General features: G+C 48.0%; 1 protein-coding gene across 1 annotated transcript; it reads left to right on the forward strand.

Annotated features, from left to right (window-relative positions):
• The first annotated feature begins 545 nt into the window (after positions 1-545).
• Positions 546-10,378, forward strand: LOC140411294 (probable G-protein coupled receptor 139). Its single transcript, XM_072500415.1, has 2 exons — positions 546-640; positions 9,477-10,378. Exons 1-2 carry the CDS (start codon positions 574-576, stop codon positions 10,376-10,378), a joined length of 969 nt encoding a protein of 322 aa, XP_072356516.1. The 5' UTR covers positions 546-573.
• Positions 10,379-19,783: the final 9,405 nt, after the last annotated feature.

The raw sequence follows: 19,783 nt of genomic DNA on the forward strand, positions 1-19,783 counted from the left end.
CCTTTCATCCATTTTCCTTCCTCCTTACGTTCCATTTTCCTAAGTTTAGTGTATCGTTTCAAAGCCTAACTTTGAATAGCCCAACATGAGGCCAGATAGTTGGACTTTCAAATCAATGGTCCTATACACACATTAAATATTGTGTTTGGGTAAATTAATGTTCACATTTCAAGAAGGCAGTCTAAACACAGACTGCACATAAGAACACTGATAAAGACACACTGACATTTGTCATTGAATGAGTGAAATACCACAATAGAGTGAATGTCAGTTTTGGAACAATATGTGATGTAAAGTTTGCCCTTAATTGCTTTGATGTTAGCAGCACTAATTCGGGAAGAGTGCAACTTTCATCTGTTAATTAATGGACGTGATGAGAATTGTCTAATTGACTAATCCCCACCGGGGAAATAATTTGTTGTCATCTGTCAGTTCATTAAAAAAATAGACAGGCCCATTTGGCAACCACGGCATCTCCACGGAGATCGTGCAGGGTACAAAAGAAAGGGTGGGAAAATGCACAGACTCAGAGCTGAATGCAGAGAGGCTGCCTGCAGCAAGGAAGGCAGGAATATGCTTGAAACATTCAACAAGGTCATCAAAATATACTATGCAATCCTTGCTGCTATCGGAGTTCCTGGTAAGTGGCTATAGGCAGTGAATTTCTAGAAGTCTGTGTGTGAGCTGTTCTCATGTTTTGCTCTGTCAATCATTTTTTTTTTGTTAAAATTTAGAGTACCCAATTCATTTTTTCCAATTAAGGGACAATTTAGCGTGGCCAATCCACCTAACCTGCACATCTTTGGGTTGTGGGGGTGAAGCCCACGCAAACACAGGGAGAATGTGCAAACTCCACATGGACAGTGACTCAGAGCCGGGATCGAACCTGGGACCTGGGACCGTAAGGCTGCAGGGCTAACCCCCTGTGCCACCATGCTGCCCCGCTCTGGCAATAATACATGTAGACATGAAGCCCACCACCACTGAAATACCCGAGCAATGTTCTAATGTCCTGAATTCAAATATCCTGAGTTCGCTCTGCAGCTTTAGCCCATGTCTCAATTGAATATTAAGATCTTCCAACTCCCAGAACTGTCAAGTTTTTGTTTCTTGTGTGTTTGTGTGGGCAGTTTTCGGATTGAAGTTAATTATGGGTGTTATTTTGCGTGTGTGGGTCCGTCAACACGCTTTCCTGGCAGTATCGGTCCATGCAGAACCGCAGGGATTGTAGATCACCCTGACAGAGGGTGAATTTCACACTGTTCGACCTGAATCGTCCTGACCTCTCACTGACTTCTATTTCAGTCATCAGTTGACACACTCGTCTGTGCACATCAGCAGCCTCTGATATCAGCTCAGTGGCTTGTGTTGCTGTGAGGAGCGACAGACCTCTGCCTGACGGACAAATATTGTGAATGTTGCTGATGCACAAATCAGACAAAGTGCAGATTAAAATTAAAACTTTAGCAAACTCCTAACATTGTAATTAACAGAGCGTTTCTCTCAGCATTTGAATTAGCTGCACAGCCTTATCCACATGAGCTTATATCACTGGGAGTGTGTGTTAATGTAGTATTGCAAACAATGGAGTGTGTGTGTGGGGGGGGGGGGGCAGAGGTATGGGAAGGCGTATGGTGGGCGATGGAGGGCATCACTTACCGGAATGGTGCACAAGACCGAGCTGACCACGGATTTCTGTGGCTATCTGTCACCGCAGGCAAAGCTTATTGTGGGCTTTAACTGGAAAGAAACGAGCTGGTTCAACATTGAAAATGATCATTAGGTAACTGATCTGTTCTCTCTGTCAAGCTGCCTGTTTAACTGATGTAATCGGCTGAAAATGGGTAGATCCTGGTGCTTGGTAATATATGTAGAAATAGAATATATTGACATTGTCCTGCTGACTATTGAATTATAGATAGATAGACAGACAGACAGGTAGCCTGGGCAGCACAGTGGGTAGCACAGTTGCTTCACAGCTCCAGGGTCCCAGGTCCCATTCCCGGCTCGGACTCTGTGCGGAGTCAGCACGTTTTCCCCGTGTGTGCGTGGGTTTCCTCCGGGTGCTCCGGTTTCTTCCCACAGTCCAAAGATGTGCAGGTTAGGTGCATCGGCCACGCTAAATTGCCCTTAGTGTCCAAAAAGATTAGTTGGGGTTACGAGGATGGGGTGGAGGTGTGGGCTTCGGTAGGGTGACCTTTCCATGGCCGGTGCAGACTCGATGGGCCGAATGGCCTCCTTCTGCACTTTAAATTCTAGTCCATAGATAGAAATATTCATTTCAATATAGAACATAGAACAATACAGCGCAGTACAGGCCCTTCGGCCCACGATGTTGCACCGAAACAAAAGCCATCTAACCTACACTATGCCATTATCATCCATATGTTTATCCAATAAACTTTTAAATGCCCTCAATGTTGGCGAGTTCACGACTGTAGCAGGTAGGGCATTCCACGGCCTCACTACTCTTTGCCTAAAGAACCTACCTCTGACCTCTGTCCTATATCTATTACCCCTCAGTTTAAAGTTATGTCCCCTCGTGCCAGCCATTTCCATCCGCGGGAGAAGGCTCTCACTGTCCACCCTATCCAACCCCCTGATATTTATTTTGTATGCCTCTATTAAGTCTCCTCTTAACCTTCTTCTCTCCAACGAAAACAACCTCAAGTCCATCAGCCTTTCCTCATAAGATTTTCCCTCCATACCAGGCAACATCCTGGTAAATCTCCTCTGCACCCGCTCCAAAGCCTCCACGTCCTTCCTATAATGCGGTGACCAGAACTGTACGCAATACTCCAAATGCGGCCGTACCAGAGTTCTGTACAGCTGCAACATGACCTCCCGACTCCGGAACTCAATCCCTCTACCAATAAAGGCCAACACTCCATAGGCCTTCTTCACAACCCTATCAACCTGGGTGGCAACTTTCAGGGATCTATGTACATGGACACCTAGATCCCTCTGCTCATCCACACTTTCAAGAACTTTACCATTAGCCAAATATTCCGCATTCCTGTTATTCCTTCCAAAGTGAATCACCTCACACTTCGCTACATTAAACTCCATTTGCCACCTCTCAGCCCAGCTCTGCAGCTTATCTATATCCCTCTGTAACCTGCTACATCCTTCCACTGCGCCTTCCTCTAGGTCATTGATAAAAATGACAAACAGCAACGGCCCCAGAACAGATCCTTGTGGTACTCCACTTGTGACTGTACTCCATTCTGAACATTTCCCATCAACCACCACCCTCTGTCTTCTTTCAGCTAGCCAATTTCTGATCCACATCTCCAAATCACCCTCAATCCCCAGCCTCCGTATTTTCTGCAATAGCCAACCGTGGGGAACCTTATCAAACGCTTTGCTGAAATCCATATACACCACATCAACTGCTCTACTCTCATCTACCTGTTCAGTCACCTTCTCAAAGAACTCAATAAGGTTTGTGAGGCATGACCTACCCTTCACAAAGCCATGCTGACTATCCCTGATCATATTATTCCTATCTAGATGATTATAAATCTTGTGTCTATAAACCTAGGAGTACAGGTCCACAGATCACTGAAAGGGGCTACACAGGTGGAGAAGGTAGTCAAGAAGGCATACGGCATGCTTGCCTTCATTGGCCGGGGCATTGAGTATAAGAATTGGCAAGTCATGTTGCAGCTGTATAGAACCTTAGTTAGGCCACACTTGGAGTATAGTGTTCAATTCTGGTCGCCACACTACCAGAAGGATGTGGAGGCTTTAGAGAGGGTGCAGAAGAGATTTACCAGAATGTTGCCTGGTATGGAGGGCATAAGCTATGAGGAGCGATTGAATAAACTCGGTTTGTTCTCACTGGAACGAAGGAGGTTGAGGGGCGACCTGATAGAGGTATACAAAATTATGAGGGGCATAGACAGAGTGGATAGTCAGAGGCTTTTCCCCAGGGTAGAGGGGTCAATTACTAGGGGGCATAGGTTTAAGGTGAGAGGGGCAAAGTTTAGAGTAGATGTACGAGGCAAGTTTTTTACGCAGAGGGTAGTGGGTGCCTGGAACTCACTACCGGAGGAGGTAGTGGAAGCAGGGACGATAGTGACATTTAAGGGGCATCTTGACAAATATATGAATAGGATGGGAATAGAAGGATACGGACCCAGGAAGTGTAGAAGATTGTAGTTTAGTCGGGCAGTATGGTCGGCACGGGCTTGGAGGGCCGAAGGGCCTGTTCCTGTGCTGTACATTTCTTTGTTCTTTGTTTGTTCTCTTATAATCCCCTCCAAGACTTTACCCACTACAGACGTGAGGCTCACCGGTCTATAGTTGCCGGGGTTGTCTCTGCTCCCCTTTTTGAACAAAGGGACCACATTTGCTGTCTCCAGTCCTCTGGCACTATTCCTGTCGCCAATGATGACATAAAAATCAAAGCCAAAGGTCCAGCAATCTCTTCCCTGGCCTCCCCAGAGAATCCTAGGATAAATCCCATCAGGTCCCAGGGACTTATCTATTTTCAGCCTGTCCAGAATTGCCAATACCTCTTCCCTACGTACCTCAATGCCATCTATTCTATTAGACTGGGGCTCAGCATTCTCCTCCACAACATTATCTTTTTCCTGAGTGAATACTGACAAAAAATATTCATTTAGTATCTCGCCTATCTCTTCAGACTCCACACACAATTTCCCATCCCTGTCCTTGACTGGTCCTACTCTTTCCCTAGTCATTCGCTTATTCCTGACATACCTATAGAAAGCTTTTGGGTTTTCCTTGATCCTTCCTGCCAAATACTTCTCATGTCCCCTCCTTGCTCGTCTTAGCTCTCTCGTTAGATCCTTCCTCGCTACCTTGTAACTATCCATCGCCCCAACTGAAACTTCACACCTCATCTTCACATAGGCCTCCTTCTTCCTCTTAACAATAGATTCCACTTCCTTGGTAAACCACGGTTCCCTCGCTCGACGCCTTCCTCCCTGCCTGACCGGTACATACTTATCAAGAACACGCAGTAGCTGATCCTTGAACAAGCCCCACTTATCCAGTGTGCCCAACACTTGCAGCCTACTTCTCCACCTTATCCCCCCCAAGTCACGTCTAATGGCATCATAATTGCCCTTCCCCCAGCTATAACTCTTGCCCTGCGGTGTATACTTATCCCTTTCCATCATTAACGTAAACGTCACCGAATTGTGGTCACTGTCCCCAAAGTGCTCTCCTACCTCCAAATCCAACACCTGGCCTGGTTCATTACCCAAAACCAAATCCAACGTGGCCTCGCCTCTTGTTGGCCTGTCAACATATTGTTTCAGGAAACCCTCCTGCACACACTGTATAAAAAACGACCCATCTATTGTACTCGAACTATATCTTTTCCAGTCAATATTTGGAAAGTTAAAGTCTCCCATAATAACTACACTGTTACTTTCGCTCTTATCCAGAATCATCTTCGCCATCCTTTCCTCTACATCCCTAGAACTATTAGGAGGCCTATAAAAAACTCCCAACAGGGTGACCTCTCCTTTCCTGTTTCTAACTTCACCCCATACTACCTCGGAAGAAGAGTCCCCATGTAACATCCTCTCCGCCACCGTAATACTGCTCTTGACTAGCAGCGCCACACCTCCCCCTCTTTTGCCTCCTTCTCTGAGCTTACTAAAACACCTAAACCCCGGAACCTGCAACATCCATTCCTGTCCCTGCTCTATCCATGTCTCCGAAATGGCCACAACATCGAAGTCCCAGGTACCAACCCATGCTGCCAGTTCCCCTACCTTGTTTCGTATACTCCTGGCATTGAAGTAGACACACTTCAAACCACCTACCTGAACACTGGCCCCCTCCTCCGACGTCAAATCTGTGCTCCTGACCTCTATACTCTCATTCTCCCTTACCCTAAAACTACAATCCAGGTTCCCATGCCCCTGCTGCATTAGTTTAAACCCCCCCCAAAGAGCATTAACAAATCCCCCCCCAGGATATTTGTGCCCCTCAGGTTCAGATGTAGACCATCCTGTCTGTAGAGGTCCCACCTTCCCCAGAAAGAGCCCCAGTTATCCAGAAATCTGAATCCCTCCCGCCTGCACCATCCCTGTAGCCACGTGTTTAAATGCTCTCTCTCCCTATTCCTCATCTCACTATCACATGGCACGGGCAACAACCCAGAGATAACAACTCTGTTTGTTCTAGTTCTGAGCTTCCATCCTAGCTCCCTGAAAGCCTGCCTGACATCCTTGTCCCCTTTCCTACCTATGTCGTTAGTGCCAATGTGGACCACGACTTGGGGCTGCTCCCCCTCCCCACTAAGGACCCGGAAAACACAATCCGAGACATCACGTACCCTTGCACCTGGGAGGCAACATACCAAACGTGAGTCTCTCACGCTCCCACAAAATCTCCTATCTGTGCCCCTGACTATAGAGTCCCCAATTACTAATGCTCTGCTCCTCTCCCCCCTTCCCTTCCGAGCAACAGGGACAGACTCCGTGCCAGAGGCCCGTACCCCATGGCTTACCCCTGGTAAGTCCCCCCCCACCAGTATCCAAAGCGGTATACTTGTTTCTCAGGGGAACGACCGCAGGGGATCCCTGCACTGACTGCTTTTTCCCAGCCCCTCTTACAGTTACCCACCTATCTACAATCTTTGGTGTAACTAATTCCCTGAAGCTGCTATCTATGACCCCTTCTGCCTCCCGAATGATCCGAAGTTCTTCCAACTCCAGCTCCAGTTCCCTAACTCGGTCTTGGAGGAGCTGGAGATGGCAGCACTTCCTGCAGGTAAAATCAGCAGGGACACTAACTGCATCCCTCACCTCAAACATCCTGCAGGAGGAACATTGCACTCCCTTCCCTGCCATTCCTCTAACTTTCTACCAAGATCTGGCTAACAACTAAATTAAATTTTTTATAAAAAATAATAATAATATAATAAAATATGGTACTTACCTCAGACCAATGGGTTTTATTATTAGGTTAGAGGAGGGCGGCGGGTGGGAGACACTACACGTGTAGTGTCTCGGGTTTCCTCTCCACCAGAATTTATTGGTGAGGGTCTTCCCAGACGTCCGCGGGTTGACTTCCCGTTCCCGCCTAAAACAGCTCCTGCTGGAATTGACTAACCAGCCAGCTCCACTCCCGCCGAAATCGACTGGCCTGCCCCTGCAAAGACAAGTGCTTTTAAAGGACAGACTTACCTCCCAGCAGCCACTTCCGCACTGCTCTCGCTGAAACTGACTCACCAGCTGTTCTCCCGCCGAAATCGACTGGCCTGCCCCTGCAAAGACAAGTGCTTTGAAAGGACAGACTTACCTCCCAGCAGCCACTTCCGCACTGCTCCCGCTGAAACTGACTCACCAGCTGATCTCCCGCCGAAATCGACTGGCCTGCCCCTTCAAAGACAAGTGCTTTTAAAGGACAGACTTACCTCCCAGCAGCCACTTCCGCACTGCTCCCGCTGAAACTGACTCACCAGCTGTTCCCCCGCCGAAATCGACTGGCCTGCCCCTGCAAAGACAAGTGCTTTTAAAGGACAGACTTACCTCCCAGCAGCCACTTCCGCACTGCTCCCGCTGAAACTGACTCACCAGCTGTTCCCCCGCCGAAATCGACTGGCCTGCCCCTGCAAAGACAAGTGCTTTGAAAGGACAGACTTACCTCCCAGCAGCCACTTCCGCACTGCTCCCGCTGAAACTGACTCACCAGCTGTTCTCCCGCCGAAATCGACTGGCCTGCCCCTTCAAAGATAAGTGCTTTCAAAGGACAGACTTACCTCCCAGCAGCCACTTCCGCACTGCTCCTGCTGAAACTGACTCACCAGCTGTTCTCCCGCCGAAATCGACTGGCCTGCCCCTGCAAAGACAAGTGCTTTTAAAGGACAGACTTACCTCCCAGCAGCCACTTCCGCACTGCTCCTGCTGAAACTGACTCACCAGCTGTTCTCCCGCCGAAATCGACTGGCCTGCCCCTGCAAAGACAAGTGCTTTTAAAGGACAGACTTACCTCCCAGCAGCCACTTCCGCACTGCTCCCGCTGAAACTGACTCACCAGCTGTTCTCCCGCCGAAATCGACTGGCCTGCCCCTGCAAAGACAAGTGCTTTTAAAGGACAGACTTACCTCCCAGCAGCCACTTCCGCACTGCTCCCGCTGAAACTGACTCACCAGCTGTTCTCCCGCCGAAATCGACTGGCCTGCCCCTGCAAAGACAAGTGCTTTTAAAGGACAGACTTACCTCCCAGCAGCCACTTCCGCACTGCTCCTGCTGAAACTGACTCACCAGCTGTTCTCCCGCCGAAAGCGACTGGCCTGCCCCTGCAAAGACAAGTGCTTTTAAAGGACAGACATACCTCCCAGCAGCCACTTCCGCACTGCTCCCGCTGAAACTGACTCACCAGCTGTTCTCCCGCCGAAATCGACTGGCCTGCCCCTGCAAAGACAAGTGCTTTTAAAGGGCAGACTTACCTCCCAGCAGCCACTTCCGCACTGCTCCCGCTGAAACAATATGTTTTGATTTATATACCTAAGCATGAGCACAACATGTTTACAGTATTCTAACTCTTTATATAACATGTTCTTACTCGGATTATAGTTAATGTCAACGCTTTTTTCTGTTTCAATGTTGTTAAATCCTACCCCCCCACCTTCCCGCAACAACAGACCTAAGAATGGGCAATAAGGACAGAACTGTTTATCTGTCTAAGAAACAGGATTAATACTTTACTGTGGTTATAGAATCGTCCATTGTGTGATGGACTATGGTTTGATAGATCAGAGGCGATCTAAGATTTGCCCATATAATTATCATCAAGTGTCCTTAAACACAGTAAGATGTGCGCCTGTGAGAATGATCACAGCGGAACAGACATTTGCGGTATTAATAACACATGGCAATAAATAGCAACATTTGTAAGGTTTTTTGTAATGAAACAAATCGCATACCTCCCTCCATTCTGGTATTAATCTGGTTAAAACAATTGCACCTTCTCCAGTCCATAAATATCTTTTTTTGCAATAACACATAGTATGCTAAATATTCCGCAATTGAAGCTATGCAGTGGTTTAAAATCTTCAGGTCGTTTTTATCCCATTCTGCTAGATGTGAACTTTAGCTTTTGTTTCTCGCACCACCCAGTAAATCTATTTTGCTACGTAGAAAACTGACAATGCCGTGGAGAGAATCTAATTCTGCGTGTCTTTGACCATCAGCTAATGAGAAAGCACCAGCGGCCAGTATTTAGCCTGTAATCAGCTTTCAATAATCGAATCGCAGTTCACCAAAACTTTATTGAGAAGTTACTAATTCTGAGTGGTTCTCTGTTCCTGTCCCCAATCTTGTGCATCCATAAGTTTGGAGGGTTAGATGCGGATTGGGGTTCACATGTAAAGTTTTAAAAAAAATCTTCTTACCTGAATTTGGAACTAGAATGTTGTTCGTAGTATCCAGGATAAAGAAAATAAATTTAAATGTAATTCATTCACAGGTTACCCCCTTTTCTTACAGTTAATCTACTGGCGATTGTAATCCTGTCCCAGGGAAAATGCGGTCTCTCTACCTGCACCACTCGCTACCTAGTGGCCATGGCAACAGCAGATCTACTGGTCATCATCACTGAAGTTATACTGTGGCGGATTAGTTATTATTATTTCCCAGGCTCTTTCCTAGACATTACACCAGTATGTAGTGTTATCAATGTCCTCAGTAGGGCAGCCACAGACTATTCGGTCTGGTTCACTGTCACTTTCTCATTTGATCGGTTTGTTGCCATTTGTTGCCAGAAGCTGAAAAGAAAATACTGCACCGGGAAAACTGCGGCTATCATTCTGGTAACAACCTGCATTTTGTTCTGTTTAAAAAATATTCCAAACTACTTTGCACTTGAACCTAGATGGATAATTAAGCATGTACCGTGGTTCTGTGATGTAAAGGCAAACTATTTCACCGAGCCGGGATGGATTGGTTTTGATTGGTTTGATACAGCTTTAACCCCATTGCTCCCATTCACACTGATTTTGTTGCTCAATGCTCTGACAGTCAGGCATATTCTAGTGGCCAGTCGAGTTCGAAAGCGACTGATAGACCAGAGGAAGGGAAGTAATCACAGTGACCCAGAGGTGGAAAGCAGGAGGAGGTCCGTGATTTTACTATTCGCCATATCCGGTAGCTTCATACTTCTCTGGTCAATTTATGTTATAGAATTCCTATACTATAACATCACAGGGAAAGATCCTAAAAATTACAACGATTCCGAAAATATCTTTGAAAATGTGGGTGATATGCTCCAGGTTTTGAACTGCTGCACTAACACATTTGTTTATGGGGCGACGCAGTCCAAGTTCAGAGAGCAGCTCAAGATCATGGTGAAATATCCAGTTACATCAATGATTCATTTAATTCATAGATGAAATTGAGAGGAGGTCAAGAGGCCGGTCTCAGTGTTTCCTGTTCATGAATGAAACGTGTATCCCCAGACTCGTGCCAATAGACATTGATCAGCAAGCAAAAGATGTGACTTGGAGGACAGGGAGTAAGTGAGGAGAACTCAACTACACAAAGAAGCATTTTCCCAAGGACAAAATGTGATGTTTGTGAACTGTATGTAAAGAGTTTACATGTGGAGAATGTGGGATAAAAGCAGAATCAGACCCATCCCAGATAACACATGGGGGGGTAGGAAACAGGAGTTCCTCAATCTCCACTGGCTCAATTCTCATTAGCTCTCATCTCCTCAGAGATTTAAAAGAAATCTCTCACACAAATAAATTTCTGTAAAGATGCTGGGAAAGGAGCTGCATGAATTGTTCATCTGTATCACTATTATTTAGCCCGTTACCCTCAACTTCCATTGAATGGTCGCAGCCATCTCTATTTCACCATCTCTTCCCCATGCGAGATGCTAGTGGGGGTTATAACCGTGACAAAAATTGAACGTTCCCCATCGTCAGATCTTGACGCGCCTCTCTTCAATCTATTGTCATTTCCCCCCTTCCTAACAAAACAACAGAGCTGAAACCATCATCCACGCAATGTAGCAGCCACCCACTCTTCTCTCTCCAACACATTCTTTCAACCATTCCCTCATCTTTGCTGGAACTCGATGTTTGGATCCAATAGTCAGAGGCCCGCTCTTCTCATTGGATTAAAATGTTGCTGTCAAAGTCAAAACTGGTTGTGTATGTGACTTTGACACAGGCGCACTTTCCCTGCTCATCCATCTCAATCTTGCAATCTTTGGGCTCACATCACCTTAATCCAACAACTCTCCACTTGCTGCGACTGTACAAACCTGGCTCCATTCGTATCTGCCCCATCTGAGCTCGAGGATCGCCATCAATGGTTACTCTTCCCATCCATCATATTTCCTTGTCCCCGTCATGCTGTTCCTCTCAATGCTATCCCTCGACTGAAAACATCAACATATCCCCGGTGTGTTTGGACCTGAGCTCTCGCTCAGCCCCACCACTCAAACCCTGCACTGACTCGAACTCAGCAAGCACCTTGTCGGAAATCCAAGTGATAAACGCTTCGCTGCAGCTCAGCGTTGAAAAGACAAAGGCGATTGCCTCCCGCCCAACCAGAAAATCTGCTCCGTCTTCATTGGCACCGTCCTTTTCCCTGCTAAATGTCGTAGGTTAAACCAGATTGTTTAGAACGATGCTGCCGTGCTTGGCCTCGAGATGAACTTATGCCATATATTAAAACCATGATGGAAACCACCTATTTCCACTTGTGTGAAATCTTCTGACTTCTCCCTTGCCTGTGTGAGTGAGTGTGTGCATGTTATCATCTGTCTATCTGTGTTTGTTCTTGCGTGTGTGGCTGTATGTGTGCCGAGTCTGTGCATGTGTGTTCGTGCCTATATGTGTTAATGTGAGTGTGAGTGAGCGTGATGTGCTTCTGGAAGAGTGTATGTGCATTTGTGTGTGTGTGTGTGTCTGTATAGGCGGCACGGTAGCACAGTGGCTAGCACTGTTCCTTCACAGTGCCAGGGACCCAGGTTCGATTCCGGCTTGGGTCACTGTCTGTGCGGAGTCTACACATCCTCCCCGTGTCTGCGTGGGTTTCTTCTGGATGCTCCGGTTTCCTCCCACAGTCCCGAAAGACATTCTGAATTCTCCCTCTGTGTACCCGAACAGGCGCCGGAATGTGGCGACTAGGGGATTTTCACAGTAACTTCATTGCAGCGTGAATGTAAGCCTACTTGTGACACCCACAAATATTATATTATGTTTGTGTGTGTGTGCATGTCTATATGAGTGTGTGAGTATGTGTGTGAGTGAGTGCCTGTATGTGTTTGAGTGTTTGTGTGTGTGGTGTGATTTTGAGTGTGTAACTTTGTGTGTATGTTTGTCTCGCCATGTGTGCTTGTGGGTCGGTCTGTGTATGTCTGTGTAAGTACATGCATGTGTTTCTGTAAGTGTGTTTGTCTCTGTCTGTGTTGAGTGAATGTCCATGTGTGTCTCTGTGTATCTGTATGTGTGTTTATGTGTGCTTGTGTGTCAATTTGTGTGCATGCAGGCATGTGTGTGTCTGGCTATCTATCTGCCTATTTGTGACTGTGTGTGTGTGTCTTTCAGAGTGTGTCTGTGGGTGAGCGTATGTGTGGGCTTGAGTGAGAATGTCCATCTGTCCATCTCTGTGTGGGCGCTTTTCTGTGTCAGTGCATGTTTGTGTGTCTGTATGTGGGTGTGTATTGTGTCTGTCAGTGTGCATCTCAGTATGTGTGTCAGTTAGTGTCTGCGAGTGTTTGTGTGTCTGTGCTTGTGAGTGTGTGCGTGTGAGTGCGCGTGTGCGTGTGACTTTGAGGTTGTCTGTGTGTATGACTATTTCTGTGTGTGTCTGTCTGTTGGTGTGTGTGTGTCTGTATGTATGAGTGAGTGTGTATGTCTGTCCATCTGTCTAGCTTTGTGTGTGTTGAGTGCGTGCATGCATATGCGAGACTTCGAGTGTGCGTGTATGTGCGAATGATTCTGTGTGTGTGTGTTTGTATGAGTGTGTGTGAGTGTGAATGATTCTGTGTGAGTGTATGTGTCAGTGAGTGTGTGTGTGTGATTTTGAGAGTACCTTTGTGTGTGTGTGTCTGTCTATTTGTGTGCATGTGTGTATCTGTTGGTGTTTATCATTGTGTGTGTGTGTGCATCTGTGTGAGTATGTGTGTAGCTTCCTTATATGTGTGTCGGTGTGTGGGTGACTTTGAGCATTTTTCTGTATGTGTCTGAGTGTGGGTGTGTGTGCCTGATGGTGTGTGTCTGTATATATGTGCAAGTGAGTGTGTCTCTTCATCTGTCTTTCTGTGGGTGTGTGCATGCGTGTGTCTATGTGTGAGCATGTGTGTATATGACTCTGTAGGTTTGGTGAGTGCGTGTGTGAGTATGTGTGTGACTTTGAGTGTGTGTCTGTATATACATGCATGTTTGTGAGTGTGCATGAGGCTGTGTGTGACTGCATATGTGTGAGTGTGTGTGTAATAATATCTTGTGTGCGCGTGTCTGTCAGTGTTCAGCATCGTGATTTTGTGTTTGTGTGAGTGCGTTTATGTGTATTGGTGTGTCTGGAGCTGCGTATGTATCGCTTTGTGTGTGACTTTGAGTGTGTGTCTGTATGTGTGCCATTGTGCAAGTATCTGTCGGTTTGTGTGACTGTGTATGAGTGAGTGTGTGTCTCCATCTTGATGTGGGTATGAGTGTGTGTGTGAGCGTGTGTGTATATGTGTGTTGAGTGTGTGTGTGTGTGAGTGTGGTTTTAAGTGTTTGTGTGTATGTGCATTTGTAAGTGAGACTGTGTGTATGTGTGTATGGGCGTGTGTGTGTGAATGTGTGTCAGTATGTGCGTGTGTGTGTCCCTATGTGCAGCTGGGTGTATGTGTGTGAGTGCGAGTTTATGCATGCCCATATGTGTTTGTGTGTGTGAGTGAATGCGTGTGTAACTTTGATTGTGTGTCTGTGTGTGTACCTGTGTATTAGTGTGTACATGTGTGTGCGTCATTGTTAGTGTGTTTCTGTGTCTGTGTGCGTGTGAGGGTGTGTGAGTCCATCTGTGTATTTCTGTATTACTTGAGTGTTTGTGTCTGTTTTTATGTTTGAGTAGTGTGTCTGTTCATCTGACTATCTTTTGTGTGTGCATGTGTCTGTATATGTGTGAGCGTGTGCATATTTGTCTGTGTTTTTGGTGTTTGCGTGTGAGTGTTTGTGAGTGAGTGCATGTGTGACTTTGTATATGTGTGACTTTGTGTGTGTGCCTATATGTATGTGCATGTGTGTGTCTGAATGTGTGTGAGTTTGTGTGTGAGTATGTATGTGTGAGTGTGTGTGTCTATTTGTATGCATATGCATATGCATGTTTGGCTGTATGTGTTTGTGCATGTGTGTGTCTATGTGTGTGTGTGAGTGATTATGTGTGCAAGTGCATATGTGTGTGTGCATGTGTGAATGTTTGTCTGGTTGTGTGTGTCTGACTTTGTTTTCTTGTGTGTCTATTTGTGTGTGAGTCATCGTGTGAGCGAGTGAGTACGTGTGTGTCACCTGTGAGTCTGTAAACGTGTGTGTTTTATCTTTATTTTTATGCCCTCGCTTTGATTTCCTTATTTCTTTTTTTGACTGCGTCCCTGCACTTCCCCTACTTGTCTGGGCTATCTACAGTGCTTAGTTCTCTGTGCCTATTGCAGGCTTTAGTTTTCTGTTTGATCTTCCGCTGAATTCCTCTCGACAGCCAGGGGGCTCAGGTTTGGCAGTGCCACACTTCTTTTTGGAGGGGACATGTGTATTTAGGTCCTGACTTTTTAGAGTTTTCCGCTGGTTTCCAGCAGAGCTGACCAGCCAGTCCACCACAGTCAAGTCCCTTCTCATTTCTGGAAAATTTGCCTTCCTGCAGTTCCAAACTTGTACTTTTCTCGGTCCTTTTCCATGTTAATGCTGAACCTAACTGAATTGTGATCACTATCCCTGATGTGGTCACCAACTGTCACTTCACCTACGTACCCTCTTCGTTCCACAAGCCAGGGTCTGGAATGCATCTACGCTCGTTGGGTTTGTCACTAATTGGGTGAAAACGTTTCCCGGACACACGGCATGATTTGCTCCACCTCAGTCTCCCTTATATTCATTGATTCACAGTTTTAAAAAATATATATTTTATTCAAGATTTTTTGGCCAAACATAACAGTACGTAGTGTTTCTTTTAAAGAACAATAAAGCAATATAAATAACAGTGGCCAGTTTTAAACAAATAAATAAATAATACATGAACAGAAACAAAAACCAAACTAAATGGCAACTGCCTTGTCAAAAATAAATACTCTCCAAAGATACAATCTAACAGTCCAATATACATTACCTAAAACAAGTGCCTATACATATACAATAACATCCCTGAGAGTCCGTCCGATTCCTCCCCCCCCCACCCTGGGTTGCTGCTGCTGTCTTCTTCTTTTCCATTCCCTCTATCTTTCTGTGAGGCAGTCGACGAACGGTTGCCACCGCCTGGTGAACCCTTGAGCTGAACCCCTTAGTACGAAGTTAATCCGTTCTAACTTTATGAACCCTGCCATGTCGTTTAACCAGGTCTCCACACCCGGGGGTTTGGCTTCCTTCCACATTAACAATGTCCTGCGCCGGGCTACTAGGGACGCAAAGGCCAAAACATCAGCCTCTCTCGCCTCCTGCACTCCCGGCTCCTCTGCAACCCCAAATATAGCCAACCCCCAGCTTGGTTCCCCCACCACCTTCGAAAGCACCTTTGCCACCCCAACCCAAAACCCCTGTAGTGCCGGGCATGACCAGAACATGTGGGTGTGATTCGCTGGGCTTCTCGAGCATCTCGCACACTTATCCTCTATCCCAAAAAATTTACTGAGCCGTGCTCCAGTCATATGCGCCCTGTGTAACACCTTAAATTGTATCAGGCTTAGCCCGGCACACGAGGACGATGAGTTTACCCTACGTAGGGCATCAGCCCACAGCCCCTCCTCAATCTCCTCCCCCAGCTCTTCTTCCCATTTCCCTTTCAGCTCATCTACCATGATCTCCCCCTCGTCCCTCATTTCCCTATATATGTCCGACACCTTACCATCCCCCACCCATGTCTCTGAGATCACTCTATCCTGCACCTCCTGCGTCGGGAGCTGCGGGAATTCCCTCACCTGTTGCCTCGCAAAAGCCCTCAGTTGCATATACCGAAGTGCATTCCCTTGGGGCAACCCATATTTTTCCGTCAGCGCTCCCAGACTCGCAAACGTCTCATCTACGAACAGCTCTCTCAATTGTGCTACCCCTGCTCTTTGCCATGCTCCAAATCCCCCATCCATTCTTACCGGAACAAACCTATGGTTATTTCTTATCGGGGACCGCACCGAGGCTCCCGCCTTCCCCTATGCCGTCTCCACTGCCCCCAAATTTTCAATGTAGCCACCACCACCGGGCTTGTGGTGTATTTCTTTGGTGAGAACGGCAATGGTGCCGTCACCATAGCTTGTAGGCTAGTCCCCCTGCAGGACGCCCTCTCCAATCTCTTCCACGCCGCTCCCTCCTCTTCTCCCATCCACTTACACACCATTGAAATATTGGCGGCCCAGTAGTACTCACTTAGGCTCGGTAGTGCCAGCCCCCCTGTCCCTACTGCGCTGCAAAAATCCCCTCCTCACTCTCGGGGTCTTCCCGGCCCACACAAAACTCATAATACTCTTCTCGATTCTTTTGAAAAAAGCCTTCGTGACCACCACCGGGAGGCACTGAAACACAAAAAGGAATCTCGGGAGGACCACCATTTTAACCGCCTGCACCCTACCTGCCAGTGACAGGGACACCATGTCCCATCTCTTAAAGTCCTCCTCCATCTGTTCCACCAACCGCGTTAAATTAAGCCTATGTAATGTACCCCAATTCTTGGCTATCTGGATCCCCAAGTACCGAAAGTCCCTTGTTACCTTCCTCAACGGTAAATCCTCTATTTCTCTGCTCTGCTCCCCTGGATGCACCACAAACACCTCACTTGCCCCCATGTTCAATTTGTACCCTGAAAAATCCCCAAACTCCCCAAGTATCCGCATTATCTCTGGCATCCCCTCCGCCGGGTCCGCCACATATAGCAACAAATCATCCGCATACAGAGATACCCGGTGTTCTTCTCCTCCCCTGAGTACTCCCCTCCACTTCCTGGAACCCCTCAATGCAATGGCCAGGGGCTCAATCGCCAGTGCAAACAGTAACGGGGACAGAGGACATCTCTGCCTCGTCCCTCTATGGAGCCGAAAATAATCAGACCCCCGTCCATTCGTGACCACGCTCGCCATCGGGGCCCTATACAGCAACTGTACCCACCTGATATACCCATCTCCAAAGCCAAATCTCCTCAGCACCTCCCACAAATAATCCCACTCCACTCTATCAAATGCTTTCTCGGCATCCATCGCCACCACTATCTCCGCTTCCCCCTCTGGTGGGGGCATCATCATTACCCCTAGCAGCCTCCGTATATTTGTATTCAGCTGTCTCCCCTTCACAAACCCAGTTTGGTCCTCATGAACCACCCCCGGGACACAGTCCTCTATCCTCGTTGCCATTACCTTGGCCAGAATCTTAGCATCCACATTCAGGAGTGAAATGGGCCTATAGGACCCGCATTGCAGCGGGTCTTTTTCCTTCTTTAGGAGGAGCGATATCGTTGCCTCTGACATAGTCGGGGGCAGCTGCCCCCTTTCCCTCGCCTCATTAAAGGTTCTCGTCAGTAGCGGGGCCAGCACGTCCATATATTTCCCATAGAATTCAACTGGGAATCCGTCTGGTCCCGGGGCCTTCCCCGCCTGCGTGCTCCCAATCCCTTTCACTACTTCCTCCGTCTCAATCTGTGCTCCCAGTCCCGCCCTCTCCTGCTCCTCCACCTTAGGGAATTCCAGCTGATCCAGAAAGCACATCATTCTCTCCTTCCCATCTGGGGGCTGAGCTTCATATAATCTTTCATAAAATGCCTTGAACACTCCATTCACTCTCTCCGCTCCCCGCTCCATCTCTCCCTCCTCATCTCTCACCCCCCCTATCTCCCTCGCTGCTCCCCTTTTCCTCAGTTGGTGGGCCAGCAACCTGCTCGCCTTCTCCCCATATTCGTACTGTACACCCTGTGCCTTCCTCCATTGTGCCTCTGCATTACCCGTAGTCAACAAGTCAAATTCTACATGTAGCCTTTGCCTTTCCCTGTACAGTCCATCCTCCGGTGCCTCCGCATATTGTCTGTCCACCCTCAGAAGTTCTTTCAACAACCGCTCCCTTTCCCTACCCTCCTGCTTTCCTTTATGTGCCCTAATAGATATCTAACCACTGCCTTCAGCGCCTCCCAGACCACTCCCACCTGGACCTCCCCATTATCATTGAGTTCCAAGTACCTTTCAATACACCCCTTCAGCCTTAAACACACCCCCTCATCTGCCAATAATCCCATGTCCATTCTCCAGGGTGGACGCTGTTGTTTTTCTTCCCCTATCTCCAGGTCCACCCAATGTGGAGCGTGATCCGAAATAGCTATAGCCGTGTACTCCGTCCCCGTCACCTTCGGGATCAGTGCCCTTCCCAAAACAAAAAAGTCTATCCGTGAATAAACTTTGTGGACATAGGAGAAAAACGAAAACTCCTTACTCCTAGGTCTACGAAATCTCCAGGGGTCTACTCCTCCCATCTGCTCCATAAAGTCCTTAAGCACCCTAGCTGCAGCCGGCCTCCTTCCGGTCCTGGACCTCGATCTGTCCAGCCCTGGGTCCAGCACCGTATTAAAATCTCCACCCATTACCAACTTCCCCACCTCTAGGTCCGGGATACGTCCCAACATACGCCTCATAAAGTTGGCATCATCCCAGTTCGGGGCATATACGTTCACTAAGACCACCGCCTCCCCTTGCAATTTGCCACTCACGATCACGTATCTGCCCCCACTATCCGCCACTATGGTCTTTGCCTCAAACATTACCCGCTTCCCCACTAGTATAGCCACCCCCCTGTTTTTTGCGTCTAGCCCCGAATGAAACACCTGCCCCACCCATCCTTTGCGTAGTCTAACCTGGTCTATCAGTTTCAGATGCGTCTCCTGCAGCATAACCACATCTGCCTTAAGTTTCTTTAGGTGTGCGAGTACCCGTGCCCTCTTTATCGGCCCGTTCAGCCCTCTCACATTCCACGTGATCAGCCGGGTTGGGGGGCTCTTTACCCCTCCCCGCCATGTCGACTAGCCATCTCCTTTTTCAATCCAGCTCCTCACCCGGTTCCCACGTAGCCGTATCTTCCCCCAACGGCGCCCTCCCGCCCCGACCACCCCACCCCATACCAGCTCCCCCTTCTCCCCAGCAGCAGCAACCCAGTTAACCCTCCCCCCCCCACCCCCCCCGCAAGATCCCTCACTAGCGTAATTGCACCCCCCATGTTGCTCCCAGAAGTCAGCAAACTCTGGCCGACCTCGGCTTCCCCCCGTGACCTCGGCTCCCACTGTGCGAGGCCCCCTCCTTCCTGCTTCCCTGTTCCCGCCTTGATTACCATAGCGCGGGAACAAAGCCCGCGCTTCCCATTTGGCCCCGCCCCCAATGGCCGGCACCCCCAGCTCCTCATCCTCCCTCCCCCCCTCTCCCACGGCATGGGGAAGAGAGAAAAGTTACAGGGTCGCAGGATTAACAACTTGGGAAATCATCTCTTCCCCCTTTTCCCCCCCTCTTCACCCCACATATTCGCCCCACCACTTTGTCCCAAACGTTCTTTTTCTAGCCCGCTTATTCCAGTTTCTCCTCGACAATAAATGTCCACGCCTCTTCTGCCGTTTCGAAGTAGTGGTGTTTCCCT

This window comes from Scyliorhinus torazame, chromosome 4 (assembly GCF_047496885.1).
Source record: "Scyliorhinus torazame isolate Kashiwa2021f chromosome 4, sScyTor2.1, whole genome shotgun sequence".
NCBI classification, from domain to species: Eukaryota; Metazoa; Chordata; class Chondrichthyes; order Carcharhiniformes; family Scyliorhinidae; genus Scyliorhinus; species Scyliorhinus torazame.